This window comes from Rattus norvegicus, chromosome 12, assembly GCF_021556685.1.
Source record: "Rattus norvegicus strain SHRSP/BbbUtx chromosome 12, alternate assembly SHRSP_T2T, whole genome shotgun sequence".
Lineage (NCBI taxonomy): Eukaryota > Metazoa > Chordata > Mammalia > Rodentia > Muridae > Rattus > Rattus norvegicus.
In genome coordinates, this window is record NC_141545.1 from 6677498 (window position 1) to 6702693 (window position 25196).

General features: G+C 42.6%; 2 protein-coding genes across 28 annotated transcripts in view; one reads left to right on the forward strand and one right to left on the reverse strand.

Moving 5' to 3' along the window:
- Pds5b (PDS5 cohesin associated factor B) overlaps positions 1-23790 on the forward strand; it is a 140473-nt gene extending 116683 nt beyond the window's left edge. For 4 of the 26 annotated variants that reach the window (XM_087578197.1, XM_087578196.1, XM_087578195.1 and 1 more), the window contains 12 exons: positions 244-367; positions 5435-5639; positions 7489-7603; positions 9080-9212; positions 9530-9649; positions 10489-10551; positions 11218-11363; positions 12969-13074; positions 16485-16921; positions 17020-17130; positions 19357-19495; positions 20935-23755. In XM_087578197.1, the coding sequence (XP_087434323.1) occupies positions 244-367; positions 5435-5639; positions 7489-7603; positions 9080-9212; positions 9530-9649; positions 10489-10551; positions 11218-11363; positions 12969-13074; positions 16485-16921; positions 17020-17130; positions 19357-19495; positions 20935-20970 (1735 nt within the window). In that variant the 3' untranslated portion in view covers positions 20971-23755. 26 annotated transcript variants of the gene reach the window in all.
- LOC148002004 (uncharacterized) lies at positions 17168-20991 on the reverse strand. Of its 2 annotated transcripts, none has more exons than XM_087579626.1 (4): positions 20725-20769; positions 19650-19843; positions 18860-18928; positions 17168-18390 (listed from the first exon to the last, which is right to left on the reverse strand). In XM_087579626.1, the coding sequence occupies exons 1-4, from the start codon at positions 20764-20766 to the stop codon at positions 18357-18359; spliced, it is 339 nt and encodes a 112-aa protein (XP_087435752.1). In that variant the 5' UTR covers positions 20767-20769; the 3' UTR covers positions 17168-18356. The 2 variants fall into 2 exon arrangements, with proteins under 2 accessions (XP_087435752.1, XP_087435751.1); XM_087579625.1 differs by lacking the exon at positions 17168-18390 and adding an exon at positions 20906-20991 and having other exon boundaries at positions 18420-18928; positions 20725-20789.
- Positions 23791-25196: the final 1406 nt, after the last annotated feature.

A 25196-nucleotide genomic window follows, 5' to 3' on the forward strand; every position in this document is an offset into this window, starting at 1 on the left:
CCCCATTCTTGAGGGCTCTGTCTGCTTGACATCCTCACCTTCCAGAAAGCCATCCCTTGGAATGACTTCTTGGCTTGGGGTTTCAGAGCACACATTCTGAGGAGATGAACAGTGTTCACCGTAGGGCTTTCTGCTTTCTTCTTACAGAGGATTATTTTATACTAGATGTATGAAGTTAGGAATACTTTTCTTTTCTCCAGACAGGTTGAAGTCTTGCTTACATTGTTTCTGCTTCTCTCTCAGTAAACCGGACATGTCCCGCCTGAGACTTGCTGCTGGGAGTGCTATTGTGAAGCTGGCGCAAGAGCCCTGTTACCACGAGATCATCACACTGGAGCAGTACCAGCTGTGCGCACTGGCCATCAATGTAAGGACCGTGGCCAGCAGGGATGCCCTTGGCCTTTAGGAAGGAAATTGCTCGGCACCATCAAAGCCTTGAATGTTTGTTTTCTTTCATAAGAAACACTGCAAAGGTCTAAAACTGACATACAGCACAGTGTGTGTGAGTAAGTCGTGCTGGTCTGTAAACCTCCTGTAAGCACTTACGAGCCTTACGCTGGCTGAACCATTGCTCTACAAGGACGTATAGGGCACCGACTTAAGACGCCAGTCACCAGCTTCCATCAACGGCTCAGCGCTCAGCCTTGTGTTCTGTGTCTGCTTAGGAACACCTTCTGTATATGCGTAGCTCTGATTAACACCGACTGGGCCATGGCTCTAGTACTCATTCCTCAGTGCGCCTTGACTGCAGCTGCTCCTCTCTCTGGAAGGTTTCGGGTTTGCTTGTGCTTATCACTTGTTGGGATCCATTTAAATTTCAGTCACCAACAGGAGCAGTGCTATGTAACGTAGACCAAGGAGATGAAGGCCAGGCTTCTCCCTAGGGGTGAACACAACAGCTCCTCCTGGGCTTCGAGCCGTGCATCTGTTCGCAAATGGCTATCATTGCTGCAGGTGTTGATTTCAGAATTACAAATTCCTAAATATGGAATATGATGAGGAGAGCAACTGCTCACAACATTTTATAAAGCTATGTTCTTGGGTTTTTCTTTTTTAAGACATGGGGTAGACAGTGAAACTGCGTAAACACATACCGACCTAAAGGCGTGCTTCAAGCTTGTCTCCTGGTACATTTTTCTGCTCGTTGCAGAAGCCTTGACTCTCAGAGCTCCCCTGTGGTGTGCAGTCACTGTCCTCTGCTGTACGCATCTGGGACTCTCACTGAGACTGTGGGAGACCTTGTCTGTTAATGGATAGATCTCCTTAACCACAGTTCTCATCATGTTAGTCTCCTGGTCACCACATTTAAGAGCAAAAGAACCATAGGTGTTTGAAAGAAAAACAACACTTTTTATAACCTGATTGCTAAGCTGCTCTGTTGTTTGGATTTAAACACACACTTTAACATCTGTTCAGTAGAGTACCTACAGCAGCAGTTCTCAATCTGTGGGTCACAACCCCCTTGGGGGTCACATAAGACCATTGGAAAACACAGATATTTACATTACAACTCCTAAGAATAGCAAAATTACAGTTACAAAGTAGCAGTGAAAATAGTTTTATGGCTGGAGTCACCACAGCATTGGGACCGTCCGTAGAGGTTCTAGGAAATGTCGAGAACCCTTGCTCTGGAGTCACCTACTTCAGTCCGGGAAACTGATCACTCTGTCTACTCCTCTGGCTTTGTCTCCTCCTCCAATCTCCAGATATCTGCATTTAACCCTGTGTGGCAGTGAGGGTTCAGATGCGATCTTTCCCACAAGATATCACATGACTTAACATGGCGCCGGCCTCCTCTTACTTAGAAAATAAAAACTTTCAACTCTCAGGATTACTAGTGGATTCTTGCCCATCACCTTGGCTCGCCATCTGTTGTTGTAAAAATATAAAAATAAAAGAAGTTTTAGTTGTCTTTTACCCCGCTGGGTCTACACCTCTGTGCCCCAAGATTATCTGCTAGATATCTTGGTGGAAACACATCCCAGCCGCACACTTTCTTACACTCAAACCCTCACATAAAAGACCACACAACACAATAATCTTAGATCCAATTGGTAAGATATAATTGCCCACTTAAACATACAAAGCCCGGTACTATCCATCCCTTAGGAACATTGATAACAACCTGTAAATACACAGAGCAGAATCTTAACATCACCTGCCATGGCTTCTCCCCTCTCTCCATCTCCTCTCTGTCTCTTTCCGTCTCCTCCTCTTCCTTCAAACTTCTCTCCCGCCCATCCTTCCTTCTCCTCCAATGACAAGCCTCCTTCTATCCTGTATCCCTCCCCCCCCACCTGTACTTTACAAATTCAATGGAGAGGGGGTTCTGGTGAAGTCACCTGATTCCTGAGTAGTGACAGGGCAGCTGTCCTTGGGGCAGTGGAATTAGCATCAAAATACAGATAACTCCAGGGCAAACCACAACAACTGCTCTGGTTTTCCTGGTGGGATCCCTTGGATTTTGTCTTTGCTTCATACAGTGCTCTCAGCCTCGTGCTTTCACCCTTTGTACTTGAGACTTGTTTTTGTTCTTGAGTTGAAGCTCTTTAAAAGTGGAATTGTTGTATAATGAACAGACAGTAAGTGTGAAGGAGTAGAGATTGAATAATATGACAGCACATTTAATACGTGCTTATGTACTCTGTTATTCTGAGCTCTATTCGTTCTAGGTCCTAGGAATACAAAGCTGAATGAATCAGGGCTGCAGTCCCTGAAAGCTAACAGCCTCTCAGAACAGAGAACACAGAAAGTGTTGAGTGAGGGGCACAGACTAACCCAACTGCTTCTGAGGTGCTCCACGAATTTTTAAGGACAGTTTGTGTTCAGAGGTCTTAGTCTAGTGAAGTCAGAAATCAAGTTCATAGTAGGGATGAGATCTGCTCTGACGAAGGGGGTCTAAAAACTTTGTGATTTTTTTTTCTTATATTTAGCTAATTATTTTATAACCATAGCCATATGTATCAAGTGTTCGCCTTCATGAGAGCTTCTTTTTGGTGAGACTATATTGCTATTCCTTTTTTAAGATTTTTAGGGACTGGGGATTTAGCTCAGTGGTAGAGCGCTTACCTAGGAAGCGCAAGGCCCTGGGTTTGGTCCCCAGCTCCGAAAAAAAAGAACCAAAAAAAAAAAAAAAAAAAGATTTTTATGTTAGGGTATCCATCTTCTTAAAGCTTGTGAAAACCTAATTGAAACTCTTGACGCGCCCCCAACATTCACAGTGTGGCCTTTCTGGAGTTAATTGTTAGCTCCGTGTCTGAGGCGATCGCTCTCCAGCACTAACAACTGAATGAAGGCTCTTGGTTCTGAAGTGGTTCTGCAGGCTGGCTTCATAACAAGTGTGCACTGGGCTTTTAAATGCTGAACTGTTAACAGGGCAAAACCGTTGTGAAGGGCTGTGTCTTAGGAGTGTGTGTAGGAAGGTGGGAGGATGGGATGTCTGAGCTAATAGCATTTAAAGAATGGTCTACTCACTGACGAATATGTTTATAGTAAGTTGACTTTGGTACAAGGTTTTAAATTGGCCTTTTTATAGTAAATTGGTTATTTTACTGACAGATGTATATATTTGATTCTCATTAACACGGATAAAGGGTAATTTTATTGAGTGTGTCAATAGAAGGACTGATTTTCTCTGAACACTTGAAAGTTTTCTTAAAAGTGGTAGGAGTGCTGCAGTTGAATGAAAGGGAGTACATCCAATGAGAGCTTTAAAGGTGAGCATGTGATACAGCTCCACTCTGACTGCATTAACTAGGCGCAGTGGTTCCTGCCCAGAATCTCAGCATTGAGGAGGCTATGGCATAGAGCAGTGTGCCCCTGGGTCAAGAAAACTAAAAACAAATCCTGGGGCTGGCAAGATGGCTCACCCATCAGGAGTACTGACTGCTTTTCTAGACGACCTGTCTATGTTTGGTTCCCAGCACCCACAGCTGTCTGGACCTCCAGTTCCAGGGGTTCTTTTTTTTTTTTTTTTTTGGTTCTTTTTTTCGGAGCTGGGGACCGAACCCAAGGCCTTGCACTTCCTAGGCAAGCGCTCTGCCACTGAGCCAAATCCCCAGCCCAGTTCCAGGGGTTCTTACAACCTCTTTTGGACTTCACGGGCACAAGTACCCACATGTACACATTACAAACCTTTCTGCAAAACATGCATGCATATAAAAATAAGACTTTGAAAAACAAAGCCCAGGAAACACCCAGTGCTAGGGTAGAGCCCAGTTCGTGTAGAGCTCTAGTCTGACAGTGTTTAGGATGCTAGGTCTAATCCCTGCATTGCAAAGAAATGGTGAAGGTAAGTGCAAGACATGTATATGACTTCGCCAGGCACTCCAGACAGAAGCAGTGATGTACTCGTGCAGTCAAAGAGAACACACAAGTTGAGAGGGTGTAATCATGAAGGTGTCTGTATGTCAGAGACATGGACTGTAGCTGTTGCCTTTAGCTTAGAAAAAATTCCAATCCACTGTGCTAGTCTGTGATATGAGGGTGCACAGAGACATTGTTCCTGTCCGAGGAGCCAGCAAATAAACAAGGCAGACATCTAAACCACTTTACAACTGTGGTAAAAGATGTGCAGAGCTTAGATTAGTGTAGGACACAGGTTATGCTGCTTCGGAGCACATGGAAGAGTTTGCTAGAGAAGTGGTTGGGTGAAGCAAGTCATAAGGTAACAAGGCACAGGGTAACTAGTAACTTGCTTTCCTCCACAATTAAAAAAGTAGTTTGAGTTTTCTGGAAATGATTAGAAACTTTTACCTCAACAGTTAAGCATTCTAATCTGAATAGTTCTTTAAAAGTGATAAAAGGAAAGTGCATTTATTGGACAGGTTTTACATATATATAAAATCTCCCTCCTCAGAGTCCCTCCCCTCATCCACCTGCCCTCTCCTCTGAGACAGCGAGACAGAGCTGCCCTCAGGCACCCCCACCCCACTCCCCACCACCCTACAGGTGGGTGCTGCACCAAGTCTCTGGAGAATGAGGCAGGACAAAGCAGCCTTCTGCTACATGTTTGCCAGGAGCCTCGGTCCAGCCTGTGTATTGAAAATCTTTCTACTAAATGAAAAGCTACCAATGAGATCATGTTTCCACCGTATTCCATTTGTGTTTGGAAGTTCTAGGGATCACCCCAACATTTTGGCTGAGAGGCCAGTGCTGTGCTGAGCTATATGCCCAGCCCTAACTTTATTAGTAGTATTTTAACCGTACTCAGGTTGGGAGTGGTGTACTAGTTTCATGTTTTAAGAGTATCTTTAATGTTGTCTGACACACATAACTGGCGGTTACTAGGTTCGGTTCAGTACCATCACCTTGAGGTGGAGTTGCAGCCGCTGTTCTGCAGATGGATTCAGGGGTTGCAGATCCACTTGGTCATGTCGGAGGGTAATACTTCTTACTGCTGGAGCCAACACCTGGAATCATTTTATCTTCACAGGACGAGTGCTATCAAGTCAGGCAGGTGTTTGCTCAGAAACTTCACAAAGGCCTCTCCCGCTTACGGCTCCCACTAGAGTACATGGCCATCTGTGCTCTCTGTGCCAAAGACCCGGTGAAAGAGCGGAGAGCGCATGCCAGGCAGTGCCTGGTGAAGAACATCACTGTGAGGAGGGAGTACCTGAAGCAGCACGCGGCTGTTAGTGGTGAGTGCACGGTTGGTGAAGAGGCCTCACAGCTCCTGTCAGTTGTAGTCTTAGGGAGTAAACCACACTCCTGTCATTTATTCCTGTGTATACTTCTGTCTTCCAATAGCCACTTTTCACTTCTTGTATTGAAAAATCTATGTAAATGCGTGAGTGTCCAAGTCTCATTGTCTTTTGTAAATGGCTAAATGAATAGAGACAATCTGACATTGGAGGTGTCTGTCGTGGGTCTTTGTTCTGAAATGTAGCTAACATTCATGTGGGTTGTATGTGCCTGCTTTTCCTGGCTCCCTTTGACTCCCAAGGTATGCTGCTTCACTTGTGGTGACCTGTCACCCTCCCAGTCCCTCAAGTTGTTGGATCAGAAGCGTTCTCTGTGTGTGTCTCCCTCTATTCATCACAAGTCCCATGAGATCTCCCAGATGTCGTGGGTGTCTCCTCCGCTCCTAGCACTTGAGTTGGAGTGTCACAGACACTCTGTAATGCCCACTGTGCTGTACCACACTGCTGTATGTTACCCTTCTGGAACAGACAGTCTGTCCCTCCCTCCCTTCTTGGTCAAAATACCTGTAGGTTCTCAAGTGCTCACAGTGCCCTTGAAACACCAATGGCTATTCGTATTTTGTGCTCAGCTCATGTTTAAACTTCCCACTGTACATACCTGTGGTTTGTGTGCAGGGTTACTTGAAGTTTTGGGCAACTTGGCTCTTCCTACTATGTTCTCAGCTCGGGAAATTACTTTCTCTTCTCGACCTAGCTGGGAAGTACAGTGTACCACATTGAGTCATTGAGGATTCGCATGAGCATCAGTTGGCCACTGCCATCTTGTTTCCCTTTCTCCTCACCTGGGAACAAGGCTGTGTAGTCACATTGTGCCTCTGCCTCTGCAGGTTACTTAATACACGCCTTAGCGCGCTTGTGTGTAGTTGCTGTAATCATCCTCTCCCTGTGCTTGTTAATGTGTTGGAAGATAGTGTGCCTAAAGCACTTGGCATATAATGAACGGCCCAGAGAGTCACCAGTCATACTAGCTATTTCAGGTCCTTTCTTCACATCTTCCATCTCGTTATTCTTTAGTGGGTGACTTACATGGTCACATATATTTTTATGTTACATAGATACAAAGAAGTAAGCACTGTATAAGTATGTGACATAATTTAGCTTAAATATTACTATAATTTGAAATTGCTGGTTTTTTTTTTTTTCTCTCACATTTGCTTCTTCATAACCATTTATTTACACAGAAGCTCTTCAAAGACAGACTGGTGCTTATTGGCATACATTACGCTCCTGGTTGAACATCTGACTAAAGTGGAAATAGGAGACCAAATCCAGGTCTTTTGCATACCGTTTCCTGAATATAGTTTGCTGCGTGCCTTTCTGACCTCTGTCTGCCGTACAATTTGCTATTCTGGGCAATAGATAAAAGTACTTGGATTTCAACTGAGAGTTATTTGTATTTACACTGTCAGAGGAGCTCTGTTAGTTTGGATAGTCCTTTTGTTACAAACTGACCATTATGTCTGTTCTCATGCCCACTCTGAGAGCTTGCCAGAGAATATCAACACAGTCCTTGCGGCATAAGAAAGAGTGGATCTATGGATCTTACATGTCAGTCTTGAAAACTGCATCATATTTGCCCTTGCTGACCAGCACCTAATGCTGGCTGCCTAGGCAGTGTAAACTGCTCCCCGCCTCTTACACAGGGTGTCTGAGTGTGCTCTTCATGCTGTGGTAAATCACTGGGGTGTAGGAAGTCTACAGAAGAGCGTGTAATTTGATCTTTCTAACCTGGATGTTTTTGTTTGCTTTTTTTCTTCCTTTTTTTGTTTTGTTTTTTGTTTTTCAGAAAAATTATTGTCTCTTCTCCCAGAGTATGTTGTTCCGTATACAATTCACCTTTTGGCACATGACCCCGACTATGTCAAAGTGCAGGATATTGAACAACTTAAAGATGTGAAAGAGTAAGACTTTTCTCATCCCACTTTCCTGTTTTCTGAAATTGTTTGTACTTCCTTACCGCTGACAATGAGATAGTAACTTTAGTTTTAATTAAAGTTGTTGTATGTTTCACTTTGCTAAGATTCTTTTTTAGTCTCTCATCTGTTTTGTTTTTTCATCTCTGTACGTTAGATTTCTTGCCCAATTTCCAAAATGTGACTTAAACTACTAAACTTTAGTTCTGTTTCTCTGCAGCTATGACGTTATTTTTCTACTGAAGTAACCCACTCAAACTTTCTCTGCAGTTCTCATCTTTTATTTCCCACTAAAATGTAGGTGTTCACATGAGGTGACTTGGTAATGTTCTCACTCAGGTAGAAAGCGCATGTGTCTTTGTAACGACAGAAGAGTTTCGTCACAATGGGCCACACTCACAGCCAGGGGGTATTCTAGTTCTAACTCCATTGCTGTTCTCTAAAGACACTGTCTTGTGTGGGACAGGGTAGGGAATGGCATGGTACCGAGAGACACTTTGAGACCAGCATAATTCCTAGAATAAGAAATTGAGGTGGTCCCTATTTCCGTTGTTATAAAAGGTAACTATTAAGATTTTGAGTCAGTTAATTTAGAATACTGTTGATATACCAGTAAGAGAAAATGATGGTTTGTGTCTTGATTCATGGAGATAATTAGTTATTTGAAATCTTGCAGGAAAATAAAATTTAACTTACCACGGCAAGGGGAAAATCCATTATCCCTTTTATTTGCCATAATGTCTGTTATTAGAATCCGATCTCTAAAATCAGTTCTGTGTCAGAGTGGATCTCAGTAATGAAAGGCTCTGGCTGCTTTTCTCTGCTGAGAGCACGCACTTGAGAGTTTGCCTTTCTTGACTCCCTGGTTTTTTCATTCTGTGGAGCACAACCTGAGCCATTGCATTTTCTTCTGGAATAGTCTCTTGCTTCCTGTTTCTTATTCCTGTTGTCTTATTCCTTTCTATAGCAGCTGTATCCTATGCCTTTCTTACAGGGCAGAGTGGTTAAGGTCTTCCCTTGGCAAGTGAAGCCTGTGAGGTGTCGCCATGCCTTTTGTCCTCAGGTTAACTCTGGCTTGGGCGCTGTGCTCTTTTGAAGATGTCCTCTCAGGACACCTCAGTTGCCCCCTTGCATTGTTTTATGGCCGGTCTTTTTACTTGTCACAGAATGAAGTTTGAATTGTTTTGTTCTTCCCATCTTGTGTTTCCTTTCAACCTTTCTCATGCAGAAAATTTGCTGAGAATCTGAGCTTCTCTGCATGTTTGGCCTGCTGTCCATGTGTGTCACTAGGCCTGCTGTCATGTGTGTAACGAGGGCTTCTCCCGCTGTTCATTTTGACCTGTAGCTGCTTCTGTTAAATGTCTTCCTCTGCTGGAATCAGAATCTAGATATTAGTATTGAGAATCATTGAATCAGTATTTAACAAGATTTTTCCGGGTGTCTTCTTTGTTCTTGTGTTCTTAGATGCCTTTGGTTTGTTCTGGAGATATTGATGGCTAAAAATGAAAACAACAGCCATGCATTTATCAGAAAGATGGTAGAAAATATTAAACAGACAAAAGATGCTCAAGGACCAGATGATACAAAAATGAATGAAGTATGTAATTCATGATAAGTAATTTTGATGTCATACTGATTTAAATGTTTTAAGTATAGAATATACTTTCATGTTTTACAAACATTTTTCTATTACAGATAATTGAGATTGCTGGTACAGAATTATTATACCAAAACTAGTGTTGATTTAGTAGTAATTCTAGTACTGAATCACACTGATCTTGTACTCATATAAGCTACGATATTTATCTAGAAGTTTTCTTTCATTAGTTTACTCTTAGCCTAAATCCATGCTCTAGAATTACACCTGAGTCTAAGATGCCAGTCTTAATAACTAACTAAAACCTACCATTGCAGAAATTGTACACCGTGTGTGATGTAGCCATGAACATCATCATGTCAAAGAGCACCACATACAGTCTGGAGTCCCCAAAAGACCCAGTGTTGCCTGCTCGGTTTTTCACCCAGCCTGACAAGGTAATTCCGGAGTTGACATGGAGTGTGTGCTCGGCACTGGGCTGTGGGAAGATAAGTCAGTAGTAAGAGCTGCTCGAACCGCAGGAAAGGGTACCAGGCTCAGAAAGGTGACTGTGGACCAGATGTGAGCCAGAGTGTGGAGGCTTGGAAGGGTTAGACACTGATTAGGAAGATCCAGAGTTTGTTTCAAAGTCTAAAGCTGTGCTAAGAGCACAAGCAGGGTTTACCCAGACATTTTGAGTTAATGCCCTTTGATTCAGAATGAGAGTCAGAAGGCTGCTGTAGCATCTGAACCTGCAAGCCCTTGATCAGGTGGTGTGGAAAACAGAGCACGGACACTGGGATAGGCCCAAAGCTCTGAGAGGCATACAAGGAGAGTCATAAGCCATACCCTATACGATGTCGCATACGCAGCTCGTCCCTGGGCTCATTGAATAACAATGTGGAAGGCATCATCATCATCTCTGTGTTGAGAACAGTCTACCAATTACGGTCTTGGCAGCACATCTAGATTAACATGACCTCGTGGGTTTACCTAGTTATTAAAGGGCTTGTCTCTTTTTTACACAACTTGCTTTGATATGAGCAGCACAGCAAGGGTCTGTGTGGCTTCCTCTCTTGAGTGCTGTGCAGGGATGGGTGCTGTCTGGCACATTGATATGGGAATTGCTATGAGGTTACTCTTATTAGAACCACTGCCTGAATTTCATGTTTGAACTAATTAGTTTAAATAAATATGAACTTAATTAAAGTAAAAGCTCTTGTGTACTCGGTTGACTTTTTGTTTCTCACAGGAGCTATTCTAGAGCCCACTGACTGCTTTTTCTCTTTGCTTACAGAATTTTAGTAACACCAAAAATTACCTGCCTCCAGAAATGAAATCATTTTTCACTCCTGGAAAAGTATGTTTTGAGAATTGCTTTAGTATTTATGTGCTAGTTAATTTTAGTATAATTATTGACCTAATTATGTTATTTTAATTCTTTAAGAATTTTTATGTCTCAAGGTAGAAAATATATAATTAGCTAATTTCCATTTGTGGGTTTAAAATTAATTGTGCTTATGTAGATGCCAGCTAAGATGTGCTTTAAAAAACCTTACAGCAAAGCCATGAAGACCTTTACCCTTTAGACTTGTTATACCAACTTAGATAACAATCTTTAAAAAGAGGTCTTACATCCTTCCATAGCAAGGCTCCATTTTCTGACGGGTCTGTGTTCCATTTCTTGTCTTAATCTGTGAAGATCTTTTCCTCCAAATAACGGAAACTCAACTGCTAAGCTGTATCTGGGGATTTGGTCTTTGTCTGTTCTGAAACTGAGCTGGGCAGCCCAGGCTGGCTTTGAGTTTGCAGTACCCTGGCGTCCTACGTGCTGGAATTACAGGCATACGTGGTTACAAGTTTTTAAGTTATGCAAGTGATACTCAACTTACTGTCTTTCTTTTGCTTAGGGATAGAGAATCTTTTATGATTTGTGTGTAAATACATCGAAGTTGTTGCTAGGAAGTCTTGATATGGTTCTTTTAATGTTAACCAAATAGGAAGAGTTATGCATTTCTCGTTTCAGCCTAAAACAGCCAATGTCCTCGGAGCAGTTAATAAGCCGCTTTCATCGGCAGGCAAACAGTCTCAGACCAAATCCTCACGGATGGAAACCGTGAGCAACGCGAGCAGCAGCTCAAACCCAAGCTCTCCTGGAAGAATAAAGGGGAGGCAAGTGCACTCAGGAGAGGCCAAGTTTATACGTGGTTCTCAGGGCTGTGAGAGCTAAAGTAATACAAATAGATGTAGCGATGACAGTGAGCAGACATGACACATGACACTTGGCTTTCCTTACAAGAGACTGGACGAGTCTCTGCTAGTGCTCACAGTAACTATTCGACCTCATGATTTACCAGCCATGCAGTCAGCAGTTCACTTGCGGCTCATTCACACAATGGAATCCCTGAATCCTTATAAAGAGTGCGGTCAGGACTGGAAAGATGCCTCATGGTTAAGAGCACTGGCCACTCCTCCAGAGGAGCCAGGTTTGGTTCCCAGGAGCGCACAGCTATCTCCTCTAACATGAGTTTCAGGGTTTCTGACACGCTTTCTGGCCTCTGCAAGCATTGCATACATGTGGTGTCTAGACATACATGCAAACAAAACTCATACATGGAGCTCAGGGGCCAGAGAGCTGGCTCACTGAATAAGGTCCCTGCTGCCAAGCGGACAGCCTGAGCTTGATCCCTGGGACTCACATGGCAGAAGGGAAAGACAACTTTTCTAGATGGCCTCTGGCCTCTGCATGTGTGTCAGTGCTTGAGTGAATGTGTACCAGACAGTAAATGAAACGTGGGGGTTCTGGGTTTGGTTTTGGGTCATTTTTAACCAATGAGATCTCTGCTCCCATGGGAGTGCACGAGTGAGGTCGGTTGTGTGGAGTGCAGGGTGGGGTGCCTTTACTGGGAAATAGTTGATAAACATGCTGGGTTGGGAACACATACAGCATCTTAACAGGGTTCATAAAGCTTAATGTGAGTGTGTATTTTATACTGTTGGAAATGGTTTGACTTTTTTTAGTATGTATATGTATAAACTTAGTTTTAAAATAGTTTAGCAAGGATTTTTTTTTTTAACTTGTAAAAGGCATCCTCTTGTTGACTAGCACTTGAGGTGTAGGAGTTCAATAGTATGTAAACAGATGTGTTAGTTTTGAGACAAGGTCTCTCTCTATATGGCTATTCTAGAACTTGCCGTATAGACCAGACTGATCTTGAGCTCACAGAAGTCTCCCTGCTTCTGCCTCCTGAGGTTCTGAGATGGAAGACATAAGTCGTTGTATCCAGTAAAAAAGTTTGAAAGATAAGTGCGCAAGGATGCTGCAGCAGACAGAGCTCTCTAAGGGGGAGAGCACGTGCGGTCACCCCACGAGCTGATCTCAGCCCCGCACAGGCTTACAGACAAGGATAATCGCACACAATCAGTGTTTATGTTGTAAAAGGAGGAAGAAGTTACTGCTTGAAGAAGAATTAAAGATGAAATGGAAGGACGGGCAGGGCAGGGCAAGGTACACTTAGGCCAGCTCGATACACTAACAGGCTTTAATTTCCGTGCTCTGCCCCAAAGTGAAATCTAGTTTTGAAAATGTCGTATGGTAAAATGGATTCATTTTTTATTTCCTTCATTTATTAAATGGGCTACATCGCTTACTGATTTGGTACAAGATATGATGGAAAAAGTTCTTGCTTTTGAAGTTAGAAAGCTATACAGTGTAACAATAGAACATTTTGAAGGTTATTTGATTGTAGAAATAACTCCGTGTGTCTCTGTTCAAAGGCTGGATAGCACTGAAATGGACCACAGTGAGAATGAAGATTACACGATGTCTTCACCCTTGCCAGGGAAGAAAAGTGACAAGAGAGAAGACTCTGACCTTGTAAGGGTGAGATGCCTGGGTGGCTGCGATGCTCCTAACTGTAACCGCTTTAGTCTCTGTGCTTTCAGACAGGTAGTTATGGTTGCTGTTGAATTTGTCACGGTAGTCACATTCCGTGGCTTTAGTTTCCAACTCAGTGTTACAGTTTATTGTGAGTTTATGTGTTACTGTCTTCAGGTAAATAATTTTAATTCTTTGTCTTTAGATTCAGACATGTCAGTTCCATACTCAGAATTGTTTGCTTTCCTTTTTCTTTTTTATGCAATACTTTTGACCTGGCCTTAGGAAGGGAGAATGGAATGTGGGTGCCAAAGCCTCCTTCCTCCTGTGATGATGTCCCTTTCAGGTTTTAAATATTAACAGAAATAGCTTCTATGGTAGCTATCATTCACAAATTTGGTGAAGATTCACTGAGATACAGGTTTCATATTCCAGTACAGCCCAGTGGGTTTGCTAACTGGGTCTGTTTGGACTCCCCAGTTGAGCTAAGAACGATTCTTGAGTGACTGACGGGGCTTTCAGAACCCGTTTCCTTATCTGTGAACTGGATAGTTGGGCTCGCCAGCCTAACGATAATGAGTTATTATTCATTAACTGAATAAACGTGTCAGCCCACATGAGTAGTCGATGCTGTCCCATTGTTGCAATGATTCATGCCTTTGAGCAGTAGCCACCATAGAGTAAATGTGGCGGACTCTTGAGAAACAGATGAGAATTTTCAATAAAATAATTACCATTGCTCTCTTTGGGATCTTACTTGCCCCTTCTGTTTCCCACTAGCATTTTTCAGTTATTTTCAGGTTTCTTCAGTTTATTGAGCTAGCACAGTTACTGTTCTTTCCATTTTATAATTAACCTTTTTACTAAATCCTCATTAGTCAATTAGCTGGTGCCCAGTGGGCTGGAGAGATGGCTCAGCCGTTGACAACCCTTGGTTGTTTTTCTGAGGACCCAGGTTTGATTCTTAGCAAAGTCCTCTTGTGACCTCCATGGGCGCCAGACGTGTGGTGCATAGATAACACATGCAAACAAAACACTCACACACACTTGGAAAGGCTCTACACATGAAGCATTAGAGATTGATAATTTAGAAAAATGGAGAATCAATAACAGAAAGAGGTTCTATTGCTAGGTTTTTAGAAGAGAAGCTTGAAGTTAGTAAAAATATCTATATTTTTTAGTTCTACTTAATCAAGAAAACCCTTTATTGTTGTACTCATACTTAACATGGAATAATTGACAAGTTCATGATTTTCTCTTTGTAACAGAAACAAAAGTGTTTGAGGACAGGCTTGGGTTTATAGTAAGTTCCAGGCTAGTCTGGATGCTGTACATAGGGAGGCTGTGGCCAAGGAACAAACAAAACAGCAGCAGCAACAAACCCAAGCACACACAGTCTGGCGTGTGCGTGCATGCGTGTGTGTGTTCGTGTTCGTGTGTTTGTGTATAGTTTGTGTCTGGTGATTTTGCTACATCTGTGATACAGAGAGACAAGGTGGGCACACAGTCTCAGACAGAACTTTAAGCAGAATCTAAGGAAGTAGCAGAGAGCGCTTGTGTGGGAAATCTTAAAACCAAGAGACGTGGAAGACTGTTCTGTAGTCTTCTGTGAGGGGAACAAACCAAGTTGAACTGGTAATAGTTTTCTTCCAAGTGAATATGTAGTAAAATTTTAGTGATGTTTTTCCAATGTGGAAGAGAAGTAGACATTCCAACACGACAGCATAGCTAGTCCAGTCCACAGGACAGGGTTCTAGTCAGTGAGGTAGGGTGGCTGCCGCAGGCTCCAGAAACTCTTTCTTAGGGTAGGAAGAGGATCTAATCTTAGCAAATTAAGTTCCTAGAGGAAGAAAAAGATGAAGAGAAACAGGACCTCTACTCTGAGGACTCCTTCATGAGTCACCTCCACCAAATTATCCCCCAAAGGTCTTGCTCCAATAGCACCACACTGGGATGCGAGGTTTTCAACAGCTGAGGGACACATTTAGACCCTACTGAAAAGGGAAATAGAGGTCGGATATATTCCAAAGAGTAGGTTTCCCAGAAAGTGACCTAGACCAAAGAAATAACACCAAGAACACAATTGGGCAGTTCACAGAAAGTGCCACACCTTTTCTTTCTCCCTCCCTCCATATCTTCCTCCCTTCCCCCCTCCCTCCCTCCCTCTTCTTTCATCCTTTCTTTCTTCCTTTCCTTTCTTTTGTGGAATTTATTTTTATTTTTGAGGCAGTCTCAAGTCTCAGTCTGGCTTTGAACTCCGTATATAAGAAGATAACATTGAGGCTCCAATGTCTGCCCACTCCCACCCCACCTTGGCGCACTGGTGTCATTGCTGAGCCACACCGTGTCTGACATTATGCAGTGTGCATTGCAGGCAAACACTTTCACCAGCCCACAAGTTTTTTTAAATAAAACGTCCATATGCCAGATCTGCCCCCCCCCCTCTATCTCTCTCTATCTCCAGGTGAATAGACAGTGGGAGTGGGTGCTTGAGTGTCACCTCTACCTTCCCTGAGAGACACCATACAGTAAAGTACCAATTTGAGAGGCTTCCCTTCAAAGCTCTCCTAAATTTAAGACTGAAGACAGTTGCTCACCAGTGGATGACCCCTTACCTGGGAGTACACGGGTAGTGCAGATTAGAGCTGGGATTATTTAATGTTAACAGGAGTGTGTGCAAGAAGTTGAATGGATAGGGCTGATAGGGGTGGGTCTTGGAGGACCGGGAGGGCAAATGTGATCAAAGTGCATTGTATCAAGTTCTCGAATAACTAATAAAAATGGGGGGGGGTGTTTGTTTTATAAATTAAATTCTACTCATACTCCAAAGAATTTTTTTTTCTTTTCTTTTTTTCGGAGCTGGGGACCAAACCCAGGGCCTTGTGCTTGCTAGGCAAGCGCTCTACCACTGAGCTAAATCCCCAACCCCCCAAAGAATTTTTAAAATTAAATTTTAGTAACTGGCCAGGTTAAGTGGCCCATGTTTGTCCACCCAGCTACTCTGAACTCAGCGTGGGAGGGGAGTTCGATGCTAGTCTGACAGCATCATGAAGCCTTCTTCATTCTACAAATCAAATCAGTAAACATTAAACGGCTGTGGTGGCCCTGTATTTAAGAGCTGTCTGGGGTTGGGGATTTAGCTCAGTGGTAGAGCGCTTGCTAGGCAAGGCCCTGGGTTCGGTCCCCAGCTCCGAAAAAGAGAAAAGAAAAAAAAAAAAAAGAGCTGTCACAGGTTTTAGCAGTTGTCAGTGCTCAGAATGCTAATGGTTTTATTTGTTTGTTTGTCATGTTGGAGCTTGAACCCAGGGCCTGCACATGGTAGGCAAGGGCTTTGCCACCAAATCACACCCTAAGTAAGCCTAGCAATTTCATTTTTCAAAATTTAATTTTAAAAATTGTGATCCTCCTCCCTCCAGTCTGAGTTGGAGAAGCCTAGAAGTCGGAAAAAAGCATCTGTCACAGACCCAGAAGAGAAATTAGGTATGGATGACCTTAGTAAGCTGGTCCAGGAACAGAAACCTAAAGGCAGTCAGCGGGGCCGGAAAAGAGGCCATGCGGCTTCAGAATCAGAGGAGCAGCAGTGGCCTGAGGAGAAGAGGCACAAAGAGGAGCTCCTGGGAAATGAGGACGAGCAGAACAGCCCCCCGAAGAAGGGCAAGAGAGGCAGGCCACCAAAGCCTCTTGGGGGGACATCCAAGGAAGAGCCAGTGGTGAAAACATCCAAGAAGGGAAACAAGAAGAAGCCTGCACCTCCTGTAGTAGACGAAGATGAAGAAGAAGAAAGACAAATGGGAAACACAGAACAGAAGTCAAAGAGCAAACAGCAGCGCACGTCCAAGAGGGCTCAGCAGAGGTGAGTGTGTGCAGGCCTAGGCCAGACTGTGACTGTGACTGTGCCTGCCGTAATGCAGTCTTAATTTGATGCTATCCACATTTGGGTCTTCCTCAAAGCAGAGCAGAATCTCCTGAGACTAGTGCAGTTGAATCCACACAGTCCACACCACAGAAAGGACGGGGAAGACCATCAAAAACGCCATCACCATCACAACCCAAAAAAAATATGTAAGTTGTAAATAATATTAAATTTCAAACCAATTTCAAATTATTTTGCAAACTTTATAAGTTTATAAGCATATTTATTGCTGTATTTAAATTCCAAATATTTTGTCCAAATATTATTCAAATATAAGATATTTTTATAAACTTATCTAGGGAATTAACAGCCCAATTAATATTTGTACATTTTTATAGGTCTAGAGAAGTCTTTATAAATGAATGCCAAATAGTTATGTAGTCTTATGGTGTACACACGTGCTGTTTCCCAGTAGTCACTATGCCTCAGCCAGGTTTCCTCATAGCTGCAGGCTACAGCTCCTCTCAGTCATTCCCCTAGTGAACTTTCGGCACTGGCATCTTTGCGTCCTTATGCTTACTTATGCAAATGCATTAACAGGAGAGGCAGAGCTTTGAGTCTGCCCAAGTCACCAGCACAGCACAAGCACCAGCGCTGCGAGCTGCACAGCAGACAGGGGCGTCTCCCGTTAGAAAGTACAGCCAGAGCATCATGTCCTGTTAGTCAGAAATGCCGTCTTCTCCTACGCATGCTCACTGTGTAGCTGTAACCAGTACTTGGCTTTCAAAACATTAGTGCAGAGTTGGCACCAAAATAGGAGGTCATCGTTGGGTACCTTTAAAATCAAGTATAATTACATCATCTTGGTAATGGTTCTATCAAGCCCTGATCGTATACTTGCCTTTCTTTAGTTTCCGCACATCTCAGCTAAGTACTTGGGTACCATAGAGTTTTTCCTGTTCCTGTGTGCTCCATAGGAAAAGGAAAAGTTGCCCGAGTGTCTGCTAGTGCCTTACTCCATGTAATTTCTCTATAATGTTAGAAGTACAGGTAAGTACCTTATCATGACAGCTTCCTGACTGCTGGATCCAACGAGCAAGAAACTACTGTAGTCAATATTTAAAATATCTCATCTTTGTAATTCTTTTAATATCTGGGCATCATAAACTTAAGGGCTTTAAGTGGTTATGATTTCCCCCTCAAGTTTCATAAGGTCTTTCCATGAACCTTCAGAACCAAAGTACATTTTTTTTCAGCATAGAAGGATACTTTTTACCTTGTCAGACTGTTTTCAATTTTCTAGACAGTTGTTTTCTAGATCTGGAATAATATGTCATAATTTGTGTGCTTTTTGTGTTCTAACTGTAATGTAGTTGAGAACACTGTCACCCATGTCGTTCTCTGTGGTGGCACATCACAGAGCCAGTTCTTATCCTCACGAGACTTGCTCTGCAGTGGACAGGCGGGCACTAAGGAGAAACACACGAATAGGAAGCTATGACTCGGATGTTTATCTTGAAATATGTAGGGCATCTTAAGAGAATATAGTGGAAAGAAGTTGGGGGAATTTTCTTTCTGGAATGTGACAGTGAATTAACTATTGAAACTAATAGAAGAGATGGGATGAGATGACTCACTGGGTAAAGACTGTTCCTGCCATGTCTTACTGCCTGAGTTCAATCCCCAGTACCCACATGGCAGGAGAAAGAACCAGTTCCCTGAATGCCCTGTGACTTCCACAGGCTGTCTGTGGCACATGTGTGTTCACACAGTATATAAATACAAAACAAGTAGGAGGGAGGAGGGAGAGAATGCTGTAGGCAAAGTTTCTGAAGTGGGGAGATTTTGGTAAATCCAAGGAACTGCAAAAGGCAAAAAGGTTCAGTAGATTGTCACAGTGAGGAACAGGCAGGCAGGCCAGGACCGGAAGGGACTTACAGGTTCATTCTTGGTGCAGTGCAGGGGTTTGTCTGGGGTGATGGCGTCTGTTCTGTTTTCAGAGGATCACTGTAAGGAAAGGGCAGGTGCTAGGAATGCATGGTGCCAGCAGTGTCAGGGAAGCTGGGTGCATCTGTGTGCTGGATTTGGATTCTCTCTGCAGTCCAATGCGCTCGCTGTTCTCAGCTCAGAGGATGCTCGCTTTGAGGCTTAGTGAAGACTGTGATAAGGAGGAAAGATGAGGCAGATGCTGGCTTCAGGTTGTTGTGAAGTCCTTTATGGTGATAGGCTGGGTGACACCTTTTTTCCTTTTCTAGAAACTGTAAGATCCTAAGAGTAATGCTTATGGGTCAAGATGAAAATTTATTTCTCATCTCATGACATAATTGAGAATAAAAATGACCAAAATTCATAAACTATTTAAGACATTTCTTATAGTGAATTAACACACAACTTAACATCGGGATTCTCATTTTATTTTCTGTGTTTTCCTTTAGCCGTGTAGGACGCTCCAAACAGGTAGCTACTAAAGAAAACGATTCAAGTGAAGAAATGGATGTGCTTCAGGCCAGCTCTCCTGTCAGCGACGACACTACGCAGGAAGGAGCAGAAGAGGAGGATATTTCTGCAGGAAATGTATGTCCTTTTTGAAGTGTCACATATGTGGTATTACAAAATGCAAAAACTGAGCCAGTAAATATTTAGTCAGCTCCATTATAACACTTGCTGTTGTCGATAATTCTAGACATTTATGCCTTTGTAGATTAGTTCGCTGTGTTATTTTACTTACCAGCTAGGATAATGAAGAAACAGCGTTGAGGGGAGCTTGAACTGAGAATGATGGGGATTGCGATGTCTAGAGAATGTGTCAGCTGAGTGCAGAGGAGTCCAACAAGTTTCTCGCTGCCAGTCTCGGCATGGGAACCCCTGAAGTACTGTGTATTTGTACTCATGGATGTCTTTGACGTTTCTGTTCTGAGTCTCCTGATAGAAACCAGAAGAAGCCCCACTGAGTAAAAGTGAACCTTAAAGTCCAGTGAGCCTTTGGGATTGAGTTGTAAACGGCCTTTCTGTGGCTGGCAGTGCTGCTGCTTTTACAGAAGTAGGAGCTGGTACTTTTCCAGAGACTTCCTTCTTTTAAATAGCAGATGCTATTGCTAGCTATCTCATACTGTCTGTCTGTCTGTCTGTCCACCCACCCACATCCCAAGTGCTGTCCCTCCTCCTGGTCCCCTACCACATACTTCTTATTGAGGGGAAAATTAATCCAAATAGGAACTGTGTTCCTGATACATTAGTGCTAAAATTTTAGATCAGCCCAGTCAGTTCTTTTCATTTTGGAGACTTGAGTTGTTTGGTCGGTTCCCAGTGTTAGACTCTGGGCCAGTTCTGTTTCACGTGGTTCAGTGGTTCCATCCCGAGGGTTTGTGTAGATGAGTCTCCACAAAATCATCTCAAAGCAGGTCAGCTTTGTTTCTTAAGGACTTAGAGGAAGGGGGTTAGAACCTAAGATGAATCATTTGTAGTAATGGAGAACAGCTGATTATCAGGTCCATTCACGCAAAGCCCTGCTCCTTTTCCTTCTGCTGGTTTATCCTGACCATGTTTTGAGTCAGAGTTTTAAGCTTCCTGTAGGCCTTGCTAGTAAACGGTAGTATGATTAAACTCAGTTGTGTAGCTGTGTCTCCAAGTACCGGGAGCCAAACTGACTAACTTCTGACATAAAATGACCTAGCCCTAGAGTCAAGTGTTTTTTTTCCACAGACAGGAAGTGGGACAATGGCGGCTCTGAGAGTAGTTGTTACTCACCTGGGACACCCCGAGCTCTGTGGATGACTCTAAACATTAATACAGAAGGAACATACCCTGTTGCCTGGCAAAGGTCGACTGTGGGCTTGTCTATACATAGACACCATAGAGGCCTTGATTTCTGAGGATAGAAAGAGAGGACAGCTTTAGGAAAAGAAATGCAAAGAAATTCAGAAATGTATGAGAATAACGATTGTTTAAAATGGTGGTTGGTACTGTAACTGTGGGTGTGCTCACATTGGTCTTCTGTTGACTTGTCTCCTCAGGTACGGCGGCGAAGCTCCAAACGAGAGAGACGATGAACATGCCATTAACTTTCTTTATGAAAGCTTTGGGAAAAAAATAACATTTTTTTGTCAAGTATGAGGCTAAATAAAGCCCTTGATGCACAAAACGGGACTGCCAAAGTGTGGACAGTTGGACTTTTGATGACCATGAATTTGTGGTCACATGCATCAGCCATTCACAGAGTGATGACATTGACTCCAGAGTCTTGTGAAAGTGTCATGTGTGACGGCTGTGTAGGCATAAACTAAAGAGAAGCGTGTAAATAGTCCCACTCCCCATCTCTGACTTCTAAAGTGCTTGTATAGCTTTTATCTACGGCTTTAAACTGACAGTACCCAGCTGCTTACTGGATCTATTAATTTGAAAAGCATTTGCTAGGGTGGATCTTAAGCAGCAGTCTGTCAGTGTTTATATTGGAATTCTCTGCAATTTTACTGTGAAAACTTGTTTTCAACAATTGGTGTCATTTTCTTGATGTCACTACTTGTTGGAGTTAAGTGGTCTCTTCCTGCCCCTTCACAGCTCATCTGTGTGTACTCCAGGGCACCCGTCATCTCCGAGTGCTAAGCCTCTGTCGCCAGCGCTAATGCCTCTGTTTGGGGCACTGCACGGGGCGGGAGATAGTCCTGAACTTACCTGATGACTTTACACCTCAGTATTGCTCCCAGAATTTTCTGGCCTTTCATGGCAATGAAAATTTTAAGAAAGAGATTTAAAATATTTTAATTTTAAAGAGTGTGTTATAAAATAATGTACTAAATTCTTTATTCCATTCTATCATCTTTTTTCAGTTTATATTAATCTACTGTATCAATAAAATTCTGTAATTTGAATGGGCTTTTAATAGTCTAGAATGTTATTGTGTATAGATATTCTTGAACATTATGTTCAGAAATGCAAATTATTACACTATAATATAAAATCTGATATATACACATTAGGAAAGTTCTCATTCTCTATAACCATGTAAAGTTAATCAGAAACAAAAAATTTTATTGATGCAGTGTATCTTTATAAATCTGTTCTTGAAAGCCAAGTGTTTTGTATTTTATAGTGAGTTGCATGTTTATGAAAAAATTGCTGATCATGAGATGTGCTTTTCTGTAAATTCATACTTAGCCATAGTATATGATAGATGACCCCTTAACATAGTTTTTCATCAAGAGTTTATAATTGTACTTTATTTTGGAGCCAAAAAAATTGTTTTTGGGGGAGGGGCTGGGTGGCAGTGATTTATCTAGTTTGGGCTGAGACTTTAGGCGTCACACTCACAAACGCTGAGACTCCCACTGCGTCCAGAACAGGAGAAGTGGACACTTGCCTGGGTTTAATTTAGAGGTCTGCAGAGTCTAAAAATGGATCATCGAGGAGGCTCACAGCGCCCTTTACATAGAGTGTGAGCTGAAATGTATTGGGTGCCACCTTATGCTCCCCTGAATTAACTTTAGGTTTCTGGGTGCAGGGTTGTTTTTGCACAGTTGTTAACAATAGAAAAGAAAGTTACATTCTGCGCTACCGAGTTTACTATACCAAGTAGCAGCAGTTTCACACAGTACGCCTTTGTGTTTAAGGTGTGTTTCCAAAACTGAATATAATCAATTGGGATGCTATACAGAAGTGACTATTTTAGAAATGACATCGTGCTATTTTCTAGTATGTATTGCAGATGATGTGATTATTTTTCTTTTTAATATTTCCTCATGTTTATGAAACACTTTATTTTTAAAAAGATGTTTGAATTGTGTCTTAATCTTTCAGTGTTTAACTTCATTTGCAACAGTGTTGGCACCAGTGGTGATGGGAGGCGCTGTCTGTCAGGACAGCTAATGCTGGATTAGGACACTTTGAGTTTTAAATGTTTCATTAGCTCAGCTCTCCAAACAATGATGTTTCCATCTCAGCAGTACAGAAGCATGTTTTTAAATTTATGGCAAAAATAATAAAGGATAGCACTGTATTTTTGTCGTTAACAACTTCATTGGAAATATTTATGGAAACATGTTCAAAACCATTTTATAAGACATACGAAATTATTATGGAGGATTTTTATTTGCATGATCATAGTTCACCAGATTTCACTGCACATTAATGCTGTGCATCAGTTCATGGCAAACATGGTCATCGTAGACTTTGTGTTCAATGCCAGTGAGTCTGTAATTCTACAGCCCACCCGTTCACCTTTTGGAAGGACTATAATGTAAAATTTCCATTTCTTGTGTAGAGAAATAGGTGCAATAATGATCAAGTTTTTATGTCCTGAGTCTCCATCCTGGGAGCTTCTTCTTATGTTAAACTTAACACGTCATGTACTAACATCTGGAGAGCCACATACTTTAAAGTAAATTAAAGTAAAGCTAAGTATGTGTCCAGCATCTGTGCCGACAGCCGTTAGCACACGCTGCTGCGGCCATGCTCTTTTGAGCTGTGTAGCTCATTGTAACAGACGCCCTGGCGGATCTGATGACTCCCGGGTGAGCCTCGCTTGCTGCAGTGCCACACTAAGCTCTCCCAGTGATCCCCACTGTGTGTGTAAATGAGAAATGTGCTGTAAAACTTGTTCTAGACATTAAAGTTTAAATGACTTTCTACATCTTCCTACAGCTTGCAAGTTTGACTTTTAAGGTTCCCTTTGCCTCCTGGAAGGATATCGGGGATGTGATGATTTGTTTAACTTAGGCATAACTCCACTGCATAGTGTTATGTTACCATAACGAACAGTTGGTTCTAGATGACAAGTTTCCAGACACAGTTTTGGATTTTCTGTGAACTTAAATAAACGTAGAAGCTCATGTAATTATATTCCTATGTGACTCAATATATATTTACCAGAGAAAGTCATGTTTGGTGATTTTTTAACTTTAGAATCATTTCTTTCCCAGTGACAATTTTCTAAACTTCATGTTTAAACTTTTCATGCAAAATCTTGCCTTGCAAAAATTTACTTAAGACCACTAAAGTTAATGAATTGCATAATTAAAAAAGCAGTAATATAAAACCTGAAGCTAAGGACTGTGCAGATACATTACCAGGAAGTTTTATTTGCTCAGTAAACATCATGAACCCACTGCATGCCAGTCACTCAGTTTTCACTCAGATTGAGGTTCAGTCAGTACAGACCAATCCCCTGCCTTCGAGATATTTACGTTGCTTTGGAAGTAAGTGAATTAAAAAAGAAAAGTGGGAAATGCTGCACTCTGGAAAAGGTGATTGGGAAGAACCTGCTACATAGATAGAAATTAGGTGGGGTACTCAGAGCGAGGTCGGGAGTCGCTGTGTGTTCGTGACTGGAGGCCGTCTTGGTCATCTGAAAGTGCTCGTGTTGCCTGGTGCTGAGACGCCGCTTGCTGCTCCTTTAACTGCCATTTGTAGTTGTTTCTTACATTTGCCTCCTGTGTTTACTGTGTGCATCTCTGGGGCTTGTTGATGTGGAGACCTGTCCTTTATCTAATTGATCCTCTAAAGAGGATAAATCCTTCTGATTAGTTGTAAACTCTTGTTTCTCCTGTTGCTTTTTTTTCTCCTCATCTGGCCCTTTGTTTTCTTAGAGCCTTTAGCTCTGTTTGATTGTTTTATTTGATCTCTTCTAGTAGTGTTTTAGTTCCTACTTGGTTGTGTTCTTTAATGGTTTCCCTGCAGGTTACAGTAGGCATTTGCCTTCCTGTAGGCTGGCGTACTGGTGCATTTACCGTCTTCACCACAGCCGGGCCTCCCAGCACCTCGGCTGTGTGCTGCTACTCTGTGCAGTGGTCAGGTTGTATCTGACTGATGGTTACTATTGCGATAGCATTGCTGCCTACTGGTCTTTGATGGATCTGTGCATTTTCTCTTTACCCTTTTGTGCCTCGTCTCAGTTTATTTCCCTTAAGCATAGAGAGCATTTGAGACTGCCTTACTGTGCTGGTCTGCTGGCCATTAGCCAGCCAAATGGCATCCCACTGTCCTCTGGTTTTTTACCTTTTTCCTGGAGAAGTCGGTCTTTGCTCTTGAAACCCACATGTGTAGAGACTGTGTGACTCTAAAGGATCCCCGTCCTGTCGGTCATCCGTCCTGGTGGACAGTCTCAATGATCTCTTGGGCCTTTCTATTTACTTTTCACTGAGGTGGAGTTTCCTTAATTCAGAGCTACCATTTCGTGGCTTCAAATGCTCTCATACTGACTTTGTCCTACCCCGGCATTGTTCTCAGTGTTTACACTGCTGTGAGATACAGATCCCATCCGCTTCTGGTGGCTGCAGACCTA